Source organism: Mastomys coucha, unplaced genomic scaffold (assembly GCF_008632895.1).
Source record: "Mastomys coucha isolate ucsf_1 unplaced genomic scaffold, UCSF_Mcou_1 pScaffold14, whole genome shotgun sequence".
Classification (NCBI taxonomy): Eukaryota; Metazoa; Chordata; class Mammalia; order Rodentia; family Muridae; genus Mastomys; species Mastomys coucha.
Window position 1 is genome coordinate 108,397,731 of NW_022196896.1, and position 25,763 is coordinate 108,423,493.

A 25,763-nucleotide genomic window follows, 5' to 3' on the forward strand; every position below is an offset into this window, starting at 1 on the left:
AAAAAAAAAAAAAAAAGCACGAGGGTTGTGGCTGCATGGCTCCAAGTGTCTTGAGTTGGGGAAAGTTTTACTGGAAATGGGCTATCCGGAGTTGTGCAGTTCAAAATAAGGATGGAGCTCGATGAGATTTCTGGATCAATACCCAAGTGTACTATCTGTATGGAGAAATGGGGACAGGGAAGACAACATTGAGAAAGGAGATGGAGGTGGCTGCCTGAAATTACTCAGATGGCATGTCTAGGCCTCTCTGTTTAAGCTGTGCTGTGACAGGAACTCTTGTTCCTGTGAAATTTAGTTTGGAAAGGTTGCAGATGATTCTGGAACTGATTAGGTGCTATTATATGATAGTTATCTTGAATTCAATACATTTTTAATGAACTGGTAGTTAATATTCCTTGGGTCTTTAAAAAAAATATTACTCTGTGTGTGTTCATTCGTGTCGCAGTGTGGGGACATGAGTGCATGTTGTGTATATCTGGGTTCACTTTTACAGGCTGAATCTTTTCCTCTGCCCTACCCAGATTTTTTTTATTATTATAATAATAACAATGTACATAACACATAGGAAATTTTCTAAAAAGTTGGAAGATGTTGACGTGGCCAATAATTCACTACTGCTTCCCTGACATCCCCCCTTCCGTTTTAAATTTGGGCAAGGAGGCATCTTTGGTTCTCCTTGAGTCTAACATTATTTTGGGTGATTCCTATTAGGTTTTTGGATGAAGCTTTAGGGTGTGGTGATAGATAAATGCCTTCTCTTAGCATTTTCACTCTAAGGGTGACAGTGGAAATGCCTGAGTGAGTAAGAGAAGTGTCTGGGTATTGTGCTCAACTTTGGAGTAGCATAGCAAGAGGGTCCTAAAGGTTACTTTTAGGTTTATGGTTAGGAAACACTCAGAATTTTCCACAGCTGTATGTGTGCTTCATGGCTTTCATTTATAAGTAAAGATTAGAACATTAACGTCACTTATGCTAGGCAACTTTGGTTAAGCTAATAGCCCAATTTATTTAAAGTGTACTTAAAGATTTATTTATATGTATATGAATACACTGTCACTGTCTTCAGACACACCAGAAGAGGACACCAGAAGAGGACAGTTGTGAGCCACCATGTGGTTGCTGGGAATCGAACTCAGAACCTCTTGAAGAGCAGCCAGTGCTCTTAATCTCGGAGCGGAGCCATCTCTCCAGCCCTTTAAAAAAAAATTATTTATTTTTGTTTTTTATGTGCATTGGTGTTTTGCCTGTATATGTATCTTCATGAGGGTGTTAGATCCCCAGGAACTGAAGATACAGACAGATGCAGTGTGCCATGTGGGTCCTGGGAATTGAACTCAAGACCTCTGGAAGAGCAGCCAGTGCTCTTGACTGCTGAGCCATCTCTCCAGCCTTGTGTAATTTGCTTTTAATATGTACTTAAGACATATGTCCTGCTTTTGCAAAACATGAGGTCCTTTGATGAATTGAGTCTTTGGGTTGGTATACATATATATTTACATATGTATAATTTATAAGTGCTTTAGAATTGACATGATTTAGAGATCTTTATAAGTACATAAAATGCTTCCCTTGCAGCAAGTATGTAATAAAATGTTTTCAGTGTTTTAGAAACATTAGACATATTGGATCTATCAGTGTGATTTTTGTTTGTTTTTCCACAGGGTTTCTCTGTGTAGCCCTGGCTGTCCTGGAAATTCCCTCTGTAGACCAGGCTGGCCCTGAACTCACAGAGCTCTGTCTGCCTCTGCCTTCTGAGTGCTGGAATTAAAGGTGTGTACCACCATCCCTGTCTCAGACCATAGTTATGGTCTACACAAAACTCAACTCCAAATGGATCAAGGACCTGAACATAAGGCCAGACACACCACTACCACCCAGCTCTTTTCTGTGCACTTGTGTATACAAATGCATGCGCCATAACACTTGGGTGGCTTCATAGGAGGATTGTAGGAGGCAGCTCTCTCCTTTCACCTGTGGATCCTGGAGATGGAACTAGGTCACTAGGCTTGGTGGCAAGTGCCTTTACTGGACTGAGCTGTCTCTCTGGGCTGCCAGTATAATTTTTTATTTTAAGGGATTTCTTTTTTTTTTTCTTGAATATATTATCCTTGGACCATGTGAAGGTTCATATGGCAATGTCACAGAGGAGTTGCTGTCTGAGGAAAGATCTTCAAAGACAAGTCCCAGGTAGCAGCAGCTTCGGGTGTAGTAGACGAGTTGGGTACTTAGCTAGGTGATCCTGCTTTTTCTTGTGCCTCTAAAAGCCATGCAATTAATACAGAAAATAGCCACTCAGCAGTTTTTTCTCAGATAAGAAATAGAATAAAAGCTTCGATTGTTTTTCATACTGGAGATAGCTTCATACAGTGTCTGATCCACTGTAAGTGCACAGTGGGTATTCCTAACAAGAGGGAGAAGGGGATGAAGGACACGGATGTGAGAGGCGCCTCCATCAGAGCCTGGCAGATCCTTTTGAGCTGTAACCTCAATCCTGACTCAAATGGACTCAAAAGATGAAGACACTTTGCTGATGGGGTTTAAATGATCTTTATTTCCCTCATATGAAAAGATGGTTGCCTACAGCTCCTGAATAGTCACAAGCTGCACTTGAGTGTAGTTGGGTTAGTCAGATACCGTCTACCGTCAGCCAGAGTCCTCACTCCATTCTCCATTCTTACGCTAGAACAAGGATCCCTAGAGTCTAGTGCAGAAGGCTCAGACTCCTGCTAAGAAAGCACGGATGCTGCAGTGTGGCCATGGAGTGAGTGTCTGTTGTAGCATTTGGAGAAACTGTAGCTCCCTAGGAATTGGATCTCTGGAAGTCATAATGCTGGAACACAACTAAGGAAGAATGGGATAATAGTTATCTATTTCTTATGTGGATGATATGGTATAATCAGAAGATTAAGTCATGTACATGTTGGCATAAGATTTAAATTTGTGATGACAGCATTGTGTGCTCATGGTTGTTAAGTGGGACTAGCACATGTGCTGTATTAACATTGAATATACTGTATTTGAGGATAGGGCAAGCAGTATAGGTACAAGAATGAAGCCAGGCTTGTTGGCTGCCATTGCCTTACTTCTCTAGCAGTGACAGTGTCTGTCAGGAGTTCTATGCTTTAGGATGATAGATATAATAACCTACTTTTTATTGATGAAGCCACCCCTGCTGGCACTACTAGATTCAAAGCTAATCTCTCCTGTTTTGTTTTGTTTTCAGATTTTTGCCTTGTATACTCAGATGGTGCTCATTCAGAGTCAATGAACACTATTCTGAAACTTTTAAAAGAGACTTGCAATAGATGCAGCTCGGTGTTAGGGAGACCAGGCATGCTGTGACTTACTGCTTTGTTTCTCTCTTTGTCTTTGTAGACTACTTAGGCTGTGAACAGATACTCAAATAATAGACTACAGACAAAAATGTGTCTTCATAGGACTGGATTATAACTCCCAGGCTGGAGGCTCTGGGTTTAATCTCTAGGACTGAGGCTGGGGTTTGCTGTAGTTCATTTTGTTGTTGGACACAGTTTCTTGTAACCCAGGTCGGCCTCAGACTCACTGTAGGGTTAAGGATGGCTTTGAACTCCTGATCCTGTTGGCACTCCTTCCCGAGTGCTGGGTTCACAGGTGTGCACTGCCATGCCTGGTTTATGCAGCGCTGGGGACAAATGCTCCATCTCCTGTGCTGCAGACTACTTTTTGTTTTTGTTATTTTGAGACAGGGTGTGTAGCCTGCACTGGCTATAAACTGAGGTAGTCCTGCCTCAGTCTCTTGAGTTTGGAATGATTGGTGAGCCACAATGCACTGTTTAAGGACTGCTTTGGGATGAAATTGTTTTGTGGAGATTATAAAGAGTAAAATCAGGCTGTGTGGTGGTGGTGCACGCCTTTAATCCCAGCACTTGGGAGGCAGAGGCAGGCTGATTTCTGAGTTCAAGGCCAGCCTGGTCTACAGAGTTCCAGGACAGCCAGGGCTAAACAGAGAAACCCTGTCTCAGGGAAAAAAAGAGTAGAATTAGAAAGTAACATGAGATTGCTTTATTTTGAACAAACACATAAATTGTTTAGTGAAGGCTTAGGCAAAATAAGAAAGGAACATCTGAGAGAGAGTTTGCTTGTGTGCCCCCCCTTTGTTTCGACAGTGGTCCACCATATGCCTAGGATGGCTTTCAACTTACTTCTTCCTCATTAGCCTCTGGGATTACAAGTATTTGCCATCATGCCTGGTTTCAGACAACTTTACTTAGTCAGTTGGTATAGGGATTTAACTGGACGGAGGTAGGGCTCGCCATTGAATGCCCATTATGTGTTAGATATTGCGTGGAACTTTTACAAAGGGAGTCAAAACAACGATTCATGCAGTACGTGGGTCAAGGGACAGGCATATATGTACATCTGTGGGACACCCCTCGAGAGCTTTGGGATGGTATCTTTACTCCTTGCAGCAGCTTTCCGTTGTGCACTTTTCCCATTTCAGATGGCTGAAGTAACGAGGTCTAGGGAACACAGTGAATTTCTCTAATGTGTGCATAAAAAGATGAGTCATTACAGCTTTTTGAGGACTTCGCCTGGAACACATACATTTCTTGGGACTTGCTTTTACTGCCTTTGTGCACTGGAGCTGTGGCTTCAGAGACACCTGACTTTACATGATGAAAAGAAAATGCATTACTTTACATTGGTGACAGGAAACTTATTTGAAGTGTTTAAAATACAGGAAATGATGTCTATTTAAAAAATTTGAAGGTACCGGGTGGTGGTGGCTCACGTCTTTAATCCCAGCACTTGGGAAGCAGAGGCAGATGGAATTCTGAGTTTGAGGCTATCCTGGTCTACAGAGTGAGTTTCAGGATAGCCAGGGCTAAACAGAGAAACCCTGTCTCGGAAAAACCGAAAAAGAAAAAAAAAGTTTGAAGGTGTGGGTGGTGGTGCATGCCTTTAATCCTAGCATTGGGGATTAAGAGGCAGGCTCAGCATTTGGGATTTAGAGGCATGTGGATCTCTGAGTTCTAGGCCAGCCTGGTTTCAGGTGGAGATCCAAGGCAGCAAGCATTACCCAGAGAAACCCTGTCTCAGAAGAACAAAAACAAACAATAAAGGAAGTTTGAGGGTAATTTATTTAAGAATTCTTAGTAAATTCTTTTCTTTTTTTTTTTTTTTTTTAAGATTTATTTATTGTTATATGTAAGTACACTGTAGCTGTCTTCAGACGCACCAGAAGAGGGCATCAGATCTCATTATGGATGGTTGTGAGCCACCATGTGGTTGCTGGGATTTGAACTCAGGACCTTAAGAGCAGTCAGTGCTCTTACCTGCTGTGCCAGCTCACCTGTCCCCTTAGTAAAGTCTTAATCCTTTTGATTAATTTTACTCTTCTGTTGTGCTGGCTTATTTTCAGAGGTGCCTTAAACTGGAGCATGCGCTTAGGAATGTGATGGAGATAGTAGAGATCCCAGGAGTCAGGATGCAGAAGAGGAGGCTTGGGGAGGTGGGGCCAGTGTACAGAAGGCAGCTGTGTGGTCATTAGGCCTGCTGGAGGAAAAGAGTATGGTTTCTTCTGTTCCTAGAGGGAATATGGCAGCACTTGAAGGGAAGGGAAAGTAAGCTTTCTTACAATTGTCATGTCTAGAGCTTTTTGTCTTTTCTCTACTTTTTGCAGGCCTTTTGGTAAAATTCAAATTCAAATTAGTAGGACTAATAATGTATAAAACATATATAATGAATGTAATACATGAAAACCTTATCCATTTTCTTCCCAAGCTTTTAATCAGTTTGTTCTACCCTGGAACATTTTTTTCAAAGTGGTTTCTTAAACATAGCTAGTGTATAGTCAAGAATCTTGGAATTCTTTTTTTTTTTTTTTTTCCAGACAGGGTTTCTCTGTGTAGTCCTGGTTGTCCTGGAACTCACTCTGTAGATCAGGCTGGCCTCGAACTCAGAAATCCGCCTGCCTCTGCCACATAAGTGCTGGGATTAAAGGCGTGCGCCACCACTGCCTGGCTCAGAATTTACTCTTATTTTAAAAACACCACATGCACTTTTTAAAAGTAAAGGTTGTGAACAATGGTCCTGCAAGAACAACAAGAGCACCTAACCACTGAGATGCCTCTCTGGCCCTGACCCCAATTTCTGGCCCCTGTCCTATTTATTGTTTTTACCTAACCTAATATTCCTATTCTCTTGTCCCCCAGTTTGGCCCTCCCCACCCTTTCACTACAGGAAGAAGACAGGATGGTCCCTCTTGTTCTCACCACCCTCTTACACAGCGGATCCTTTTCTCAGCTTCTAGTGGTCTAGTTCTCTCCATGTGTTTTGCTTTATTGTGTGGATAATTACTTGGCTTTTAGGTATTATCTGTGGCTGAAGTATAAAATTTTAGTGTGATAAGACAGACACTATTTGTGTATGTGTGTGGCCTTTGTGTGTTGTGTATGTGAGTGTGGTATCTGGAGGCTGTAGGACATTGGGATTCCTGCTCTGCCACTCTTCCTCATTTCTTTGAGGCACTCACTCACTGAATAGAGCTAGGCTAGCAACCACATGCCCGGGGTTGTAGACTCAAGTTAGTTTGCACAGCCAGCTTTGAAGTGGCTTCTAGGGAATGGGGCTGGGGCTTGTGCAGCAAGTGGCCCTGCTCTGAGCTGAGTGTCTTCCCCAGCCCACCCACTGCTTTCTCACTTCTGGGTCATTTTTGTAATGTGCTTTGGCAGTGTTGCTTTCTAGGCCCCTGTACAGCTACCTACCATGTAGGGCAGCTTCTTGCAGTTCATTTTTGAGTTTCCCATAGCTGTGGACTCTCCTGGCCCCTCCTCACTAGTATTTTGGTTAAAGATGACTGGGGAGTCACTTCGCAAGCCAGGTGGCTCTTTGCCTTCTGCTTTTAGGCTTCCGATGGCACGTGATGGCAATTCTTGCTACGGATGCTTTGTGTCATGTTTTCTCCCTTTTTTGAGAGTATCTCTGTTTTTAATCTCTGCTACTCTTTTTGAAATATTGAATATTTTGATGTAGGTTTTTCATTCATGTGCGGTAGGCTCATTTTTCTTTTCTTTCTTTTGAAATGTAAGAATCGGGCTGGAGAGATGGCTCAGTGGTTAAGAGCACTGACTTCTCTTCTGGAGGTCATGAGTTCAAATCCCAGCAACCACATGGTGGCTCACAGCCATCCGTAATGAGATCTGACGCCCTCTTCTGGTGTGTCTGAGGAATGCCACAGTACGCTCACATAAAAAATAAATAAATCTTGGAAAAAAAAAAGAAATGTAAGAATCATGAGCTGACAAGGTGGCTCAGTAAATGTGCTTGCTGTGAGGACTGACAGGTCCCCATGGGAGGGGAGAGTTGAGTTAGTGTCTTCTACTACAACATGATAAAAGAGTATAATAAAAACATTACTGATGGTCAGTGTTCGTTCATCATTCTTTACAGTAAACTACACCAGTAAGTAGCATCCTAGTACTAGAGAGTTATTCTCAGCTGTTAACCCAAGTACAGAGAGGTAGAAGCCTACATGTAAAGAAGGAGTAGGAAAAAGCAAGCTGATCAGTTATTTATATTGTAAAATGTTTAGCCATGTATGTCATCAGCTCTAACTTCTTAACATCCCCAATCATATGATTGCATTTTCATAAGCAGTATTAGATATTTCTTGAATTATAGCCTTTTTTCTTTTTCTTTTTTTAGATTTATTATTTTATGTATATGAGTACACTGCCACTCTCAAACACCAGAAGAGGGCATCAGATCACATTACAGATGGTTGTGAACCACTGTGTGGTTGCTGGGAGTTGAACTCAGGACCTCTGGAAGAGCAGCCAGTGCTCTTAACTGCTGAGGCATCTCTCCAGCCTGAATCATAACCTTTTTATACACAAATTTCAACTTTGCATAAAGGAATGTCTCACACGTCCATTTAAGTCTCATTTAAACAATAGCGTACACCATGATTTGTCTAGCTTCTTTCTTTGGTGGCAAGTTGGTAATGATAACAGCTTGCAAATATTGCATTTGTGTGATGATAGAAAAATGAATTCTGGTGTGGCTGTTTTTAAACTATCTCACCCAAACTTTAAGAATCATCTATTTAATGCCAAAGGTATGGCCTTAGAAAAAAAATAACTCGTCAAAACTGATTTTGATACATAGGAAGTCAGGGTCCCTTTTTGGCAGTCAATCTCACTAATAAAAAAAATTCAAGGAAAGGCTCAAATGGGAGCTCAAAGAAAATTTTATTAGGGTTTAAAGGAAAAACCCCCAGGGTAGGCAAGCTGGAAAAAGAGGGAAGAAAATCTTGGCCATTTATCTGTCATGGAGGTCAGACACATGGCAGACAAGCAGTTACATGGTAGGGAGGAGGACATCAGAGGAAGCCCTATGGATTAGGGGAAAGTGGGCGGGCTTAGGAAGCTGGCTATAGCCTGCTAAAATGCTGTATGGAATTCCTGGAAGGAAAAGTACAGTCCCTAACTAAAGGACTAATTTATTCAGCCTATCTCTTTAACATGACTTAGGGCGAGCCTGCCTTCTAGGGGAGGTAGGTCCCTTGGCCCAGTGAGTGACCCAGCCCAACTGGAATGTTAGACCTCCATTTAGGTAAGAGATTTTATTCTCTGGCATAATGACAATTTCTTAGGTTTCTCAGAATGATGGATTCTGATGGATGTGGGTTATGAGCCAGTGTTTTTGTTCTGGTGAATTATTTTAAATTTTTAATTGGACGGGGATGGAGTTGCCAGTGTTGCTGAAGGCTAGAGACATCAGACCCTGGAGCTGGAGTTAACAGGCAGTTGCAGCCACTTGACAAAGCAGCTAGGACTCAAACTTGGTCCTCTACAAGAGTGCTCTGTCCGCTTTAACAGTTAAGACTTCATTGCTTATTTCCAGCCCCTGTGTATTTTTCCAGTTAGTTTTTTAAGCACAGTCTCATTGTAGAACCTTGGTGTTTTGGAACTTGTTATGTAGACCACACTGGTCTTTAGCTCAAAGAGATCTACCTACCTTTTCCTCCTCAGTACTAGGGTTAAAGGTATGTGTCTGGTGAATACTTTAAAATATTTACTTATACAAGTATTTTATGTATCTAGACAGACAACTACCGGAATGGTTCTGCATACCAGTTATAAATAAGTTCTGTTTGAGTAATGATTTAGAAAACGCTGTTCTTCAGTACAGGGCACATAATCATGGTATCAAATACTTTTTTTTGTTAAAGAAAGCAACTCTACAAAGCTTTCATTTCATTTACTTTCAACTGGGTTCTTGATACAAAACAAACAACAAAAAACAAAGAAAAAAAAACTCAACAGCTGTCAGTACTTCCAGAACCAGCATACCACACTTACTATGTAGAGTGTAGTTATTATTTTGTAGTACAAATTAATTAAAAACTAAGACCCAGATCTCTTACTTGCATGCAAACACACACACACACACACACACACACACACACACACGTCAGAAAACAATGCTAGCAATTATTGAGCTGCATCTTTTGTCCAAGAGTGCCCAGTTAGTCTCTTGTCATAAAGAGCATTTACAATCTAAGGGTATTTATCTTTGCCTTTTTTGCCAGCACCTGCCATCCTATCTGAATGCTTTCATTTCATCCATTCCTATCTATTGCCTGTTGTTTCTTCAGTGCCTCTTGGCTTGTTAGTAGGAAGGACATGGCTACTTCTAGGTGTAGTGGAGAAGAAAGTTTGTTGTTGATAAAAGGGAGAGCATAGCCAGAGATAGAGACACCTGGGAGAGTCCCGAGTATGACCCTGAACCTATAGGGAGAGAGGTGAGGGGCAAAAGGGAGAGCCAGAAGACCGAGAGTCCAGGAGGGTATAAAGTGTAGACAAAATTGGCTGGGTATCCAGAATGTCTGGATTATATGGGGAGGACAGCCCAGCTCGGCTCTTGGGCTGGAGACATTTAGAGTATGGGGTAGAGTATGCCAGCCATGACCTGTAACAAGGGGCTGAGGGATGCTTTGAGAACCTGGCAGCCAGGTCTGCTTTGGTACATTTAAGTAGGCACCTCAGTTATCCATTTGTCTCAGGTCAGCTATCATCAGCTTCACTTTCATAAAGGTCTTTTTGTGTTATTCTTTTCTGTTTTTTTTTTTTTTGATTGATTGATTGATTAATTCACAATCTTAGGTTTTCTTTGGCTTCCCAAATGCTGTCAGTATGTAGATCCTGCCTTGTGAACAGTGCTGACCCAGTGCACATGTCCTTCAGGCTTTGCTTCTTCAGCTGTTCATTCTTTTCATTCTGTTTCCCATCTTTTGCATTGTGGTTTTACTAGAGCGCATAGCTTAACCAATGGACGTGAGTTCACTGCTAAATGTTCTTTGGATCAAGGGTCCTGTAGTCTCTCTGTTGAGCTGAAAATGTTTTAATTAAAACATTTTTAATACTTATGAATTGCCTTTTTTAACTTTAATTTTTATTTTTAAAATTAACTTCAGAGATATTTGCTGTCATCTTTTTGGAAAGAAAAAGCCTGGCTTCCACTGCTCTGGAGTCAAGTGGAGGGAGTACCAGGAGGTACATTACAGGAGCGTGCAATCTGTCATTATGTGATGCTCAGTTTTTAGCATGGGGGCTAACATAAATCCCCAGCTATGCTGTTTCCATAGTCTTTTCGTAGAACTTGTCTAGATTAAATTTTTCCTCAGACGTTGCTTAGGGCCTGGTGAGGGGTAGGCTGGTGCTGTTGAGGAACTGTGGTGAGTGGTGAGTTTTGACCCTAGCTGCATTCATTTTCTCAGTGAATCTTGCGAAGAGTCCTGTAGTGAGAATCGGTGTCTCATCTTGGCTTCTCCCATTCTTTCTTTATTTTTTTAAAAGATTTTATTTATTTATTTCATACACATGTTGAGTATACTGTAGCTGTCTTCAGACACACCAGAAGAGGGCATCAGATCCCATTACAGATGGTTGTGAGCAACCATGTGGCTGCTGGGAATTGAACTCAGGACCTCTGGAAAAGCAATCAGTGCTCTTAACAGCTGAGCCATCTCTCCAGCCCTGGCTTCTCCCATTCTGCAGGAGCTTTGCTCTGGCTTACTCTATAGTCAGTTATTGCTGACTTATTGATGCTTGTTTCTTTGATTTTTTTGTTTTTTGTTTTTTTCATACAAAGACTTAATATTGTTCCAGGCTGGTCTTGAACAACTGGCCTCAGCTGATCTTAGCTTCCTTAGAGGCTGGAACTATAGGCCCTGGCTTGGCATATTTAGTTTTTTTTTTCTTCCGAAGGTTGCTATTAAAGGACTGTATTGTGTTTAGGGGCTCTTCAGTGTTTTTTTCATTCCCTTGTTTGTTGTGGGCTAATTTTTTTCCTCTTTTGCTGTCCTGTCAGTGGGGTATTAAAGACCTAGTGTATACACTGTTGTTAGCTTTGTTTGTCACTGTTACTAGTATCTGTCAGTTTGTTACTTGAAAGCTATTTTTTAGTGGTTGCTCTGAGTATTATAAGGACCTTAGGGTTGTGGCTTTCTATGGAAAAAAAGTAACTATTGTGCCTTATATTTACACACACATGCACTTTGAACCTTTGAACTCTGGGTGGATTAACATTTTGAACAGTCTATAAGTATATAAAGTGCCTTGGAGACAACAGCTTGGAGAGTCTTAACCTACTAAAAGCATCTTCTGTTACAGACTTTTTTATAATATGAAATGTGTGATTTTTTTTTAAGTAAATAACTAGGATCAGGATAGACCTAATTAACTTTATTACTTTCTGACATAAAATATTTTGAACAGCTTCTCCCTCAGTAGGAGAAAAACAATTAATAAAATCAACCAAATGAGCTTTCTTACTCATCCAGCACAGATTGGTATTTGAATTGAACAAATGACTATTTGCAAGATTGAGGCCTAGTTAGGAGCATACTGGCAGACATATGTGTGAGTCACACCATCTGGTTACAGTCATACCTGGGTGGTGGTCATTAAAACAAAACTCCTGGGGATCTGTGTATGACTTAATTATACTGCAGAAACATACTAGGCTGAACTGGCAGGTTACTTTGGAACTGGAACTCTCAAATAAACTGGCATACATGCCTTCAAAACATAAATACTCCAGTTACTAAATGAGTCAAAAAATGTTGGCCCAAAATTGGAGACTCAATGTGTATTTTTAGAGTTCAGAGTGGACAGTGCTTTAGTATTGACTCTGAAAGAAATGATGTGATTTATTTGCCTAATACTTTCATCAGATAGATAGTATGACTTATATCATTATAAGGAGCTGTATTCATGTGATAAGGAGACTAGCATGAGGAGATGTGGCATCAGTTTGTGGTGCTAACAATATGTCAGGTTTGATTCACTACGGATTCTGTTTATTTAAGAGATTATATTTGATAGATAGAGAACACATTTTGCCAGCTGGGCATGGTGGTACACTCCTGGAATCCCGGCATTTGGGGGGTGGAGGCAGAAGGATCAGGAGCTTAAGGCCAACAGGCTACAGAGTGAGTTGTAGGCAGACTTGGACTTTAAGTGGCCAGGCCTCAGGAAAAACAAACAACAACCACAACAATTTTAACTTCACACATAACAGTTCTTCTACAAATCAGTCTCTGTCTCTGTCTGTCTCTCTCTCACACATACACCCACCCACCATTTTGTTTTGTTTTGTTTTGTTTTTTCCTTGTAACTACCACCACAGAATGGAGATGTTCCATCACCTTGTAAAATTGTTAGCTTTTTCTCTCCCTGATCTGCGAGTCTCTACACTGCAGTCTTTGCTTTTCCAGGAACGGCACGTGGATAGAACCAGCTTTTCCAATTGCTCACTGTTACTCACCTCACCGTACCTATAAGATTAATCTAATCTAGACTTGCTGCTTGCAATAGCTTGCCCCCGTTAATTTTTTATTTCACCATATTTCATTGTCTCAAAGAAAAAAAGCAAACAAACAGCGGGCAGTGGTGACTCACGCCTTTAATCCCAGCACTTGGGAGGCAGAGGCAGGTGGATTTCTGAGTTCAAGGCCAGCCTGGTCTACAGAGTGAGTTCCAGGACAGCCAGGGCTACACAGAGAAACCCTGTCTCAAAAATCCAAAAACCAACCAACCAAACAACAACCCAAACAAACAAAACCCAAAACAATTCCTCATTTGAGAGGCAATTGTATTGTTTCTAGTTTCTTTTAGTATATGAATAGAGAAGGTATAAACAAAACACAAGTTTGGGGACAAATATAGATTTATATTTTACTCGTGACTTTTACTACAAGGTTTATATAGCAAATATATGTATATTTGATTATATTATAAATATTAAAAAATTAACAGGCTTATTCTGATTTTTCTCTTTCTATTGGTTTTGGAAACTGCAAATTCTATACTTACTTGTTAATCACAGTTGAAACTATGCTGTTCACACTAACATTCTGGGATTAATAAGTATTTTAATTTGATAATATATAGTTGTTGAAAATGCAAAATGTTTTCTCAAGTATTATTGTTGCTAAGAATGTAAAAACATTGACACATTGAATGTTTAGATTTGCCTTTGCTGGGCTCTGTGTCTGCTCTTTTGCATCTCTACATAGTTTTGTTTTTTAAAGTGTATATAGTGTAGATTTCTTTACTAGAGTTTCCTGGGTAACAGCTTTTTTTCTCTCTTAAGTCTGAAACTACTGGCATTTTATTGTGTTCTTCAGTAATGGCTTTTCTGGATCACAGCAAGTTATTTCCTTTGCCACATGAAGATAATACTCTCATTGCCACTGTTGGTTGTAATTTATTTTAAACTCTTTGAAATTTTGACAGATTCCTTCTAAATGTAGTTTTTATTTTCCACAATTTTGTTTTTAACTTTTGTTTAATCTGGAAAAAAAAAGTCAGCCATTCAGATGCGTCTTGATTGAGTTGTGTAGCTGTAGAGCTGGTTCTAGGTGTCTGTTAGGCTATAGCTTGCCTTCCCTCCCTCCCCCTCCCCTCCTTCCTTCCATCTTTATGTTGCCTTCTGGCTTCTTTATTTGTTTTCTGTCTTCTAGTTCATTAAGTTTTCATTTAGAAATGTTTATTTTGATTGATTGGTTGGTTGACTGACTTGGGGTGGGAGGGGACAGAGTCTTATTATGTAGCCCTGGCTGTACTAGAACCCTGTAGACCAGACTGGTCTCAAACTCACAGAAATCCATCTGCCTCCTGAGCTCTGGGCTTAAAGGCATATACTACCATGCCTGGCCTTTGTTTAGGTGTTTAATCTGCGTTTTAGCTGGTTTGCTGAAAATTTAACTTACACATTATAGGCTTTCATTTCAGAAAATTGGGATTTGAAAGATGTCCCATCTCCTGCCTGGAGACATGGCTTGGCAGTTGTAAGCCTGTACTGCTCCTGCTGAGGGCCTGAGTTTAGTCCCAGCACTCACACAGCCCCTCACTCTGGCCTGACCCCAGCTCTAGGGATTCCTACGCCCTCTTCTGGACTCCCAGACACCTGCACTGGCATTTATATATACCCATCACACACATGCACATTATTACAAAGACAGTTAAACATCAAAGATGAAAGACTACCCCGCCTGCCATATTTTACAGTTAGATTGAGATTAGATATGCTAATTGCCTGTGTAGGAGCTTTGCATGCTTTCTGTTTTTAAACATTAGGAACTTATTTTTTTCTGTCCAGTTGCATTGAATGATATACTTCATTCTTGGTTGTTTGCTACTGATGCTGTTTTTTATTCTTTAAGTTCTTTAGCATTTATTTTGTATATGTGTAGGTCTGGGTGTGCTACAAGCACGCATGGAGGTTGGAGAGCAGCTGGTGGGAGTCAGCTGTCTCCTCCATGTGAATTCTAGGAGGTGAGCTCTGATCTCCTGTGCCTTTCCCTGCCAAGTCAGCTTGTCAGCCAGCCACATTTTAACCTTAAAGGATTTTTTTGTTCATTTAATGTATAGATATATGCCTGTGTGAGTTTGTGTGTGTAGGAGCCCTTGGAGGCCAGAAAAGAGTTGTCAGCTCCCCATGGAATTGAGTTACAGGCAGTTGTGAGTCTCTGAAGGTGCTGGCCATAGGTCCTGGGTCTTCTGTGAGGACAGTAGTAAGTACTCTAAGTAAGTAAGTAAGTGGTAAGTAACTGCTGAGCCTGTATACACATGCACTGATGCACCTTACACTTGCATATTTATTTGCAGTTTTAGAAAGGTTTAGGTATTTTACTTTCTGTTCTGTATATAATGTTATGGAAACCTATTGAATACAGAGTGAAAGTAGAGTGTTGAGAGAAGATTAAAAACGCTGTAAAGTTTATACCTAAATAGAGAGAGAGTCAGAGGAATTCTTTTTTTTTTTTTTTTAAGATTTATTTATTTTATGTATATGAGCACACACTGTAGCTATACCAATAGTTGTGAGCCTTCACCTGGTTGTTGGGAGTTGACTTTAGGACCTCTCTCACTCTGGTCAACCCTGGTTGGCCCTATCGCTCTGGTAGACCCACTCGCTCAGTCCCTGCTCACTCAGGCCCAAAGATTTATTTATTATTATAAATAAGTACACTGTAGTTGTCTTCAGACACACCAGAAGAGGGCATCAGATCTCATTATGGATGGTTGTGAGCCACCATGTGGTTGCTGGGATTTGAACTCAGGACCTTCGGAAGAGCAGTCAGTGCTCTTACCCACCGAGCCATCTCTCTAGCCCCCCACCCCCCCAGAGGAATTCTTTTAGTCTCTCTAGCCTGATAATATATTTGTTGTATTTAGACCAGTGCTTTTCATGATGGGAATGAATTTGATTGTTCCTACTCATTGGAAAGTATTACATTTAGTGGAGCCAGGGCACTGCTCAGTACCTGGAGTGCACAGCCTTACACAGTCAAGTTGTGCAGGATCAAATGCCAAAAGCACCTAGGTTAAGAAACTGAGTTAGTGAAGTGAGTATTCAGTGCTGAAGCTGGTAGGCAGGTGGGTGTCACAGGATTTGGGAGGAAAGGTTTTCAGGTTTCAGGAAAATGCAAAGAAGGCCATAGGATCCCATTCTCTCTGCTATTTTCCTTTTCTTTGTCACCCTAGTTGTTACATCCAGAAAACCATGATTAAAGTCCAAATGTTTTTACTACCACTGGTCAGGCAGATTTTCTATTATTTCTTGAAATTTTTTTTTTTAGTTATAAAAATGGGATTTTTGTTGTGGAAAACTTGGAGTAGAAAATTAAATATAGAAAAAAAGTTGCCAGCCTGGCGGTGGTGGCACACGCCTTTAATCCCAGCTCTTGGGAGGCAGAGGCAGGCGGATTTCTGAGTTCCAGGCCAGCCTGATCTACAGAGTGAGTTCCAGGACAGCCAAGGCTACACAGAGAAACCCTGTCTCAGGGAAAAAAAAGAAAAAGACAAAAAGTTGCCATTAATGGCTCAGTGGATAAGCAGTTGGTTTTTTGACACCGCCCGGCCCATTATAAGTCTTAATTGTAGAATTAACTGTACAATTTAATTTTAATTTTAAGTGTAGATTTCTAGATCTAGCTATCTCTTGAGTCTGTTCTCTATAATCCTCAAGGCTGCTGCTTCTTGCTGTTTTTTTCATTTGTTTCTCTGTGTAACAGCCCTGGCTGTCCTGGAACCTTGTCGAACAGGCTGGTCTTGACCTCACAAGAGATCTGCCTGCCTCTGCCTTCTAAGTCCTGGTATTAAAGCATACCTAGCCAGGCTTGGTCTTGAACATTTACTGCTTATTGATGTGATTAAAAAAAGTTTTTTTTTTTGTTTTTTGTTTTATAAATCCTTATTTGAATTGATAGGTATTGTTATTCTACTTGGTGGAGTGAATCTGGGAGAATAGAATCCAAAAAAGTGAGGTGAACTAAAGCCTCATGCAATAGCCAGATTCATTCAGGGCATCAAACCATTTATGTTCTGAGGGCATTGTGAGGATTAAGCAAGGTCATGCAAGCAAAGTTCACTTGAGTTCAAGTTGTATACAGTCAGAAAGGCAAGGTCACAGAAGTCTAGGCTGTACCCAATCACAGAAACCTCTCAACGATGGGTGATTTGAACTAACCCACTCCTATTATTATATCTGGGAGGGACGCGAAAGCGCATTCCAAGAACAAAGTCCTGTTCTGAAGGAACAGAGATTACAAGACTCTTGGCTTGTTAACTGGAGTTCTCTCATAAGGTCTTGAAGATCTCTTCACACACCTTTGTTCATGGACCATGCTCCAACAGACTGGGAGATGGGACTTTATTCAAACTGATGAATCACCTCGGACTTTTTGTCACAGTCCATAGAGTGTTTTGTCACAGTCCATAGAGTGTTCATTCGTTTCACACATGTTAGTGCATCACTAGCTCTTTCTTAGGGAACCATGAGAATATGTGAGTGGTTACAAAGTTCTTTACCATGGTGCTCTTCCATAGAGGTTTCTGTCCACACAGGTGCATATGGTAATACTTTTTCCAGAAGCTAGTGTGTTAGAGTACTACTGTTCCTCCTGGGTAGTTGCTCAGATCTATCTTGAAGAGTACTAGTACTCTGGATCCTAACTACATTTACTGAACCTGTGTGATAAGCAATAGTTTAATATTTAATACTATTTATGGAATGAAAAGACTTGTAAGTTTTTGAATAAGTAGAATCATTTAAAAACAGAGTAGTAAAATTTGTAAAATATTTTATTTTTTAGGAGAGGGTTAAATCCACCTCACAGGGTGAAATCTATCTCCATGACAACATTTACACAACAGGAAATTGAATTCCTACAAAAACATGGAAATGAAGTAAGTATTTTGCAATTTTCAAATATGTTGCAATCATTTTAATGTGATTTAATAAGTTGCTTAAAATGGTGAGTTTCTTGTCTCAATGTTAATTATTGTATTCCATATTTAGATATTTCAGAAAGTTCTTATTTGATAATGCATTTGGAATTAATGCCTAAGTGATTTTCTGCAGTACTGAAGTAAAACACAGATAGATATTTAAAACTTAGCAGTGTTGGCTGTAGAAAGCATATTTGGTGGCCTCAAATGTGCTGTATCCCAAGGGAGGGAAAAGAGCCAGCTCTGTAATATGGCGCTAAGCTTGGGAGCATGCTGTGTGATGAGCTTCCACTTGAGGCCCTCTCCTTATGTGTATATGATGCTTAATGCTTAACAGGTGCTTAGCAGAGGGGGCTTGGAAAGGATTTGGAGGGGAACTGGTTTCTATGATTTCTCATGGGCTCCCAGGAATCCATACTGATTCCTTATTTATTTTTAGATGTAAGTTTTGTTGCTAATAAAAGTAGTGATCTATTGTTTTAAAAATGGGTAAAATTAATAAAGGAGTATAGGATTGCTTTTTCTGTTTTCTTTTGTTTTCAGGGGAAGATTTTGAGACAGGGTTTCACTATATAGCCCTGGCTGTTCTAGAACTACTGTGTAGACCACTCTGGCCTCGAACTGAGAGATCTGCTAGCTTCTTTCTCTGGGATCAAAGGCATACACCACTATGCCTGGTGGGAATGCTCTTTTTTTTTTTTTTTTTAAAGATTTATTTATTTATTTTATGTGTATGAGTACACTGTAGCTGTACAGATGGCCGTGAGCCATCTTGTGGGTGCTGGGGTTGAGCTCTGCCCTCCCCCACCCCCCAGCATAATTCACTGTAGCTGTCTTCAGACGCACCAGAAGAGGGCATCAGATCTCATTATGGGTGGTTGTGAGCCACCATGTGGTTGCTGGGATTCGAACTCAGGACCTTCGGAAGAACAGTCAGTGCTCTTACCCTCTGAGCCATCTCACCAGCCCGGGAATGCTCTTTTAATCTTGGTAAGGCTGAGTGGGTAGGGTCAGCTCAGCTCAGTTGATGGATAGGAAACATTTTTACTTCACAGGAAAAGCCTATGTTCAGGAAGCCAGTAGACTTCAGGCGTACTCTTTGGTTGTATATCTGTGATAACCTTAGCGATGGCAGACATGACAGAAGAGGCTGAATGTTAAGATTTTACTGGTTTTAGTCGCCTCTTAATTAATTATTAGAAAATGTTTACAAGTTTATTATAGTCTTTCTTCCTAGTGCTTCAGAATCATTATTTTAAAATAATTTGCCTAACCATTTTTGGACATGTGTAATCCCAGCACTCAGAGAGAGAGCTCTGCAAGGAGATTAAAACTCAAGGTTATGGTTGGCTACTTAGCAAGTTCTGGGCCAGCCTGGGGCTACGTGAAAATCACCAAAATCTAAAATGGAATAGAATTATTTGCCTAGTATAATACATGTATATTTTTGTTTCTAAAATGTTGAAGAATGAATTCACAATTGTGAAATTTTCTAAAATACATATTTAGAGAATAGAGCATACTTTAAAGTTTCCCAGTTTTGCCAGTGATAAAATATTTTGAGTTAGTAGATGATTTGAGTATTATATAGAAAGCTACAAAGCTGGACAACATGGCTCACTATTTAAGAGCACATGCTATTCTTTACTAGGACCTTAGTTAAGTTCCTAGCCACCCAAGTCAGGGAACTCATATAACTCCAGCTCCAAGGGAGCTGATGCCTTTTTTTTTTAAATCTGCCTTGCCCTCCCCATCTTTAAAAAAGGTACAATACTTTTAGACACGTGTACTTAGGATTAAAATGGCAGTGACATTTTTTTTTTTAAAGATTTATTTACTTACTTATTTTATGTATGAGAGTACATTGTGAGCCTTCATGTAGTTGTTGGGAATTGGGCTTCCTCCGGTTGGCTCCACTTTGATCAACTCTGATCAACTCCACTAGCTCAGTCCCTGCTTGTTCTGGCCCAAAGATTGATTTATTATTTTACATAAGTATACTTGTAGCTGACTTCAGATACTCCAGAAGAGGGTGTCAGATCTCATTAGGGGTGGTTGTGAGCCACTATGTGGTTGCTGGGATTTGAACTCTGGGCCTTCAGAAGAGCAGTCAGTGAGTGCTCTTACCCACTGAGCCATTTCACCAGCCCTGGTGTCATATATCTTATACATGAATAGATTTATGTCTGGGGATGAGTGCTTCTTAATTAGGAAATCAGTCCATCAGTGCATTCTTAGATCTTCTCGCTGCTTCATCATCTTAAAGTTTCAGTGTGCTGAGGGATGTGTTAGATTGTTGTCACTATTGGAAAACATTGCTAATTTAATCTAGAACACTGTGGACGATAGATAAAACTTGTAGTGCACAGAGCTAACCTGCATGCTATGTGCTGTATACAGTCACTCAGACATTCATATAATGGGAAACGTGTCAACCATATGGACATAGACTGTAATCTTGACTTACACATACACTGCTGTATACATGTCAGCTGCAAAAGGAGGCCGTGCTTCCACCTAGGAGGAGTGGAAAGGCTACTAAGATTCAAGGCAAAAAGACCGGAAACATGAAACCATTCATTGAAACCCTCAGTGCATTGTTTTATCACATGCATCTATCTAGGGAGGTTATCATGTCATTCAGAACTTTGTTAAGAACTGCTCACTAATTTGAAAAATTATGAAGCTAATAGTTAAAGTCATCATTGAAGTGCCTATGTATTGGGCTGTGTTGGTAGCTATTTATGATAAACAATACTGTTATTTATAAATATGCACCAAGGTCATATGTTTTAGAGAGTATTTCTATAGTTTCTTTAGATATGCTTTATAAATGATATGACTATTCGGTGTGTTTAGACTTTCATAGACCAGAAGCAGATGTAGTAGAGTACACCTCTCAAGTTATAGGGCATGGAATGCCAGATGGTTAGGATTTATGTGACAGCAAAACACTATTTATTTGCTGCATTTTTGTCACTATAATAAATTACCTGAGGTAACCTATAAAGAGTAAGTATTTACTTTGACTTTTAAATCTGTTTTGGTTTTTATTTTTGAGATAGCATCTCAGTAGCTCAGTCTGGCCTAGAGATTGCTATGATCCTTCTGCATCAGCCTTTGAGTGCTAAGCTATGGGCATATGCCACCATGCCTAACCTTAGAAGGTTTGTTCTGGGTTAGAGTTTTGGAGACGTCAGCTTGTGATCACTTGGACCGTATGGAGCAGTCATAGCAAGAGGCATCAAGTGACACTGCATGTCTCATTACCAGGGTGGGAAGGAACAGGGCTGGGCCTTTGATCCCTTAGCTGTCTTCAAAGGGCTTGGCAAGGTTGGGACTAGGCTGTTACCACATGGCCCTCTGGGTTACAGGCTAGATCCATTTGCTTTAATCTGAAAGTGTCTTGTGATGTTTCCTTTGTATTCCAAAGTTACTTCAGTTTCTGTCTGATGGGTGCCCAAGCATGAGGACTTACATTCAGATCCCCACAATCTACATAAAAAGGCCTGGCATATCAGCATGAGCCTGTGGGGAGCGAGGGACAAGAGAGTTCTAGGAGCTTGATGGCCAGCCATTGTAGACAGTCAGTGAGCTCCAGGTTCAGTGAGAGATCCAGGGTCAAAAACTAAGGTGGGGAGTAGTTGAGGAAGACACCTGCTCAACACACACACACACACACACACACACACACACACACACACACACACAATTTCCAACATTTCCTTCACTGCCTTTTGTGACATTGTATGTAAAGCATGGCTTTTTAATTAAAGAAGTTTCACTGTTGGGTTAACTTTTTGTTCTCAGAATTAGTAGAAAAAGGACCAGTGAATGGTAGACTAGATAATTACATAGAAAAGAGAATGTAACAAATGTGCAGTGTTATTCTAGAAGTTCCCCCTCACTTCTGAAGTTCTGTAGGTATGCAGTCTGTGTAGATGCAGCACCTTTCACTGCTTGCTGGTGTTTGATGAGCATTCTGCTTGTTTGAGGATATAATTGGTTTTGAGAAAAAGTCCTCAAGATAAAATACATTTTCTCTGTGTTATATGTGTTTGATTTGTCACCTTCCTGTGTGTGTGTGTGTGTGTGTGTGTGTGTGTGTGTGAGAGAGAGAGAGAGAGAGAGAGAGAGAGAGAGAGAGAGAGAGAGAGAGAGAGAGAGTAAGGATGGAACCCAGGGCTTCCTGCATGCTAGACACTACTACCAACTGAGCTATGTCCAGCACCTTTCATTCTTTATTTCTGAAACTGATTTATTAATCACCTCCTTTATTCAAGGAGATGTTATTGGGTGCTAGTGTTACTGTGATGAGCAAAACTTGTCCCCCAAACACTAAGCTTGAAGATTATGTCTTTGTGGTAACTACACTTACGTGAGACATCTGTTACATTTCTAAGTGTGAAATACACTTTTGTTAACCCTAGGCAGGCACAGTGTTCTAATTTAGCATATTGCTTTAAATTAGCATTTCTGGTTTCCTCCGCAACTCCTAACAGCCACCATTCTATTTTAGGTATCTCATATAAGTCAGATCATACCATTTTTGTCTTTCTTAGGCAAATTATTTTAGCCATTTGTTCTCAAGGTTCATCTTTGTCACATATTAATGACTTTTTGGAGAAATATATTTTAGGGAGGTGGCAAGGTTGACTTACATAATTCTCTTTTTTTTTCTTCGAGATAGGGTTTCTATGTAGCCCTGGCTGTCCTGGAACTTGCCTTGTAGATAAGGCTGGTCTCACACTGTCAGGCATGGCCTGCCTCTGCCTCCCAAGTGCTGAGACTGACAGTGTTTGTGACCACTGCCTGGCTTGTAAAAAAAAGATAGAAGCACTGTGTAATCACTAAAGGTACCTGCAGTAGGCTTTTATCCCCACACTCCCCTTGTTTCCTTTCATTGATGTTTTTGAGACAGTCTCCCTGTACAGCTCAGACTTAACTCTAACTCCTCTTTAGCCCAGGCTGGCCTCAAAAACCACAAGATTCTCCTATTTCAGCCTTTTTTGTGCAGGGATTGTGAGCATGTGTCCCTATGGCTACCTACTTTATCTTTGTTTTTATAACCAGAATCCTATTTGAAAAAATGAGTAATTAAAGGTTCCATGATGAGACTAGGAAAAAAATTAGCAGCTTTCATTTCATTACCAGTGATTTGTGAACTTTGTGACTGTAAGCAAACCATTTTTCTCTCTTGAGTTTCATTTCCTTTGTAATGTATTATGAATTCTGTATTTATTGCCTGAGGCTTAAAGAACAGTATCTTAAAAATTGATATGTTGATGTAAGCTGACACTTTTATGTGGGAAGATTCTTTCTGATTGATTTCTAAGTTTAGAAAATAATTATCACAAAGGAACATGTTGTGCCTTGAATAGAATTTAGTTTACAGAGAATTTTGTACAAATGTTTCACTTAAGGCAAGCAAGCATTACTGTAAGAGGTTGTCATTTAAAACTGCCCTGTTTCCCCTCGACAACACTATGCAGTAATGGCTGTTCCTCCAGTGGAAGTCTTCCTTCCTTTTATAGCATCATTTCCTGTGTACTTTTCAATGCCTTCATCTAAAATAGGCTTCAGTTCTCTTTAAATATTAGTCTTGGATATTTGGGGGATGTCATTGTTAGTCCATGTTTACACAGATGTTTCCTATGAAGCATGAAATGTAAATATCTTAAGATCTTTGCTGGAACAGATCAATACACATATTGAAGTCTAATCTAGTCAGACCCTAGGTAAGCAAGTAGGCGTGGCTTTTTGCTAACCTGTAGTTGATATATATTTAGAATTTAGATCATTGAATTTATCCTGTCTAAATAAATTGGAAACTAAATGTTCTAGGTCAGCATACATATTTTAGGTGGAGCAATGGGGAGAGAAGCATTTCATTCTATAGATGCTTCAGGGAGGTAGAAATATGCTTTTGCTCAAGAGTACTCTATTTGAAGGTAGAACAGAGGAATAACACATTAGACCAGAGATTCATGCGTCGTGAAATCTTTATCTAAAAAACTAACACAGTTAGCACCACATCCTATGGTGTGTGTCTGGGGTTTGCTGTATCATTTCCCCATTGGATTGGATTGGCTGGGAGGACTTGTTGGAGGAGCAGCACTGCTAGATACCTTTGAAGAGTTACATAGGGGTCAGGGTTTGTTGGGTATGATTGGTCAGGATAAGAACTTTGATGCTGCTTCAAGGAAGTCATTATAAGGCAGGGAGTTCTGTGCTTTAAGCTAGATGTGGTCCTAAGTCTCCTATTGTCTCACATGGTTTTGTGGCAGGGTTATAGACTGTGTCTGGTCTGACAGTCAGGCTTCTGGCTATTTTCACTCAGTTGTATATGCTTTAATTCTTGATAGCACATTAGAAAAAGCAAAATGTTAAGATGGAATATAGGGCTGGAGAAATGGCTCAGTGGAAAAAAGCACTGACTGCTCTTCCAGAGGTCCCGAGTTCAATTCCCAGCAACCACATGGTGGCTCACAACCATCTGTAAAGAGATCCAGTGCCCTCTTCTGGTGTGTCTGAGACAGCTACAGTGTACTCATATAAACAAACAAAAAAAAATGACCAAATCTTTTTTTAAAAAAGCATTAAGAAAGGATGGAGTATTTCAAAAATGTATATAAATAAATATAGAACTGGTAATTTCTTTTGCATGAGACATGTGGATAATGGTGGTTGGTTTTTATCTCTGCAAGCATAGTTCATTTTAAATATCATTTAGATACTCTTATCATTGAGAAGTATGTATCAGCTGGTGGTCTAGGAATACTAGCATAGTCATGTGAATGCAGCTTACTGCATATTGAGTTTGCTTTGCTATTGTGTTACTTGAGCCATGACATGTATTTGGAATATTTTTCTCATTATAGATTCTTTCTACCTTGTTTTTTGTTGTTGTTTTGTTTTGGGACAGGGTTTTGCTATTTAGTTCTACCTGGCCTGAAACTTGCTATGTAGACTAGGCTGGCTTTAAACATAGAGGATGTACCTACCTCTGCCTTCCAAGTCTTGTAGTTAAAGCCATGTGCCACCTCATCCAGTAGGTAGGCAGAATAGTATGTTGGTATTGGGCTCGAATGGAGCTCAGAGTTAGAAAGCTTGCACCTATATACAGGACCCTAAATTTGATTTCTCAGCACCTGAGCCGGATGAGGGTTGGCAACAGAACTAAATATGGTAGGTAGTACTGTACCATACTGTAATACTGTAATGCCAGGCTGAGACGGGAGGAGTGGGAGTTTGAGGCCAGCCTGGGCTATGTACATAGCAAGACTGTGTCTCCCTGAAAGTAAGTAAATAGAAAGTAAGAAGTTGGTAATAGACTTTTGTATATATTTGTATTAACTATTTAAAACATTTCTAATAACATTATAACATTCTGTAATTAATACTTCTTACTGTTTAGTTTTCTTTTTTGCTCCTATTTTTAAAAAGCAGCAATCAGGTACTTATTCATGAAATTTTCATTTATTTAAACTCTCTGTTTTTGTTTGTTTTGTTTTGGTTTTGTTTTTTTTCGAGACAAGGTTTCTCTGTGTAGCCTTGACTGTCCTGGAACTCATTCTGTAGACCAGGCTGGCCTTGAACTCAGAAATCCACCTGCCTCTGCCTCCCAAGTGCTGGGATTAAAGGTGTGCGCCACCACCACCCAGCCAACTCTTTGTTTTTGTGTTTTATGGAAAATATTATTAAATGTTTTATTATGTCTTGCCATTATGAGTCAGTACTCTATCTCTATCTAGGAGACAACATCCCAAAAAGAAATTTTGAGAAGTTCTGTGTAGAGATGGATTATTGAGAAAAGATGTTCCAACTCCATCCTCCTGCTCTTCTTACTCTTATCTAGAAGTGAGCAGAATCATGCTACCTACGTTGTTTATACTTTCCATCCTTTTTATGGACAGTAAAGGTTTATCTCAACAAAGAGGAATGTGTATGTTAGCGTTTCTACTCTTTCCTGTGAGAATT

At 40.1% G+C, this 25,763-nt stretch overlaps 1 protein-coding gene across 8 annotated transcripts in view; it reads left to right on the top strand.

Moving 5' to 3' along the window:
- The window catches only part of Agfg1 (ArfGAP with FG repeats 1), a 57,850-nt gene that overhangs the window by 810 nt on the left and 31,277 nt on the right, over nucleotides 1-25,763 (top strand). For all 8 annotated transcript variants that reach the window (XM_031368181.1, XM_031368180.1, XM_031368179.1 and 5 more), the window contains exons 2-3: nucleotides 14,342-14,346; nucleotides 17,648-17,741. In XM_031368181.1, coding sequence (XP_031224041.1) covers nucleotides 14,342-14,346; nucleotides 17,648-17,741 — 99 coding nt within the window. The remainder of the gene's footprint in view (nucleotides 1-14,341; nucleotides 14,347-17,647; nucleotides 17,742-25,763) is intronic.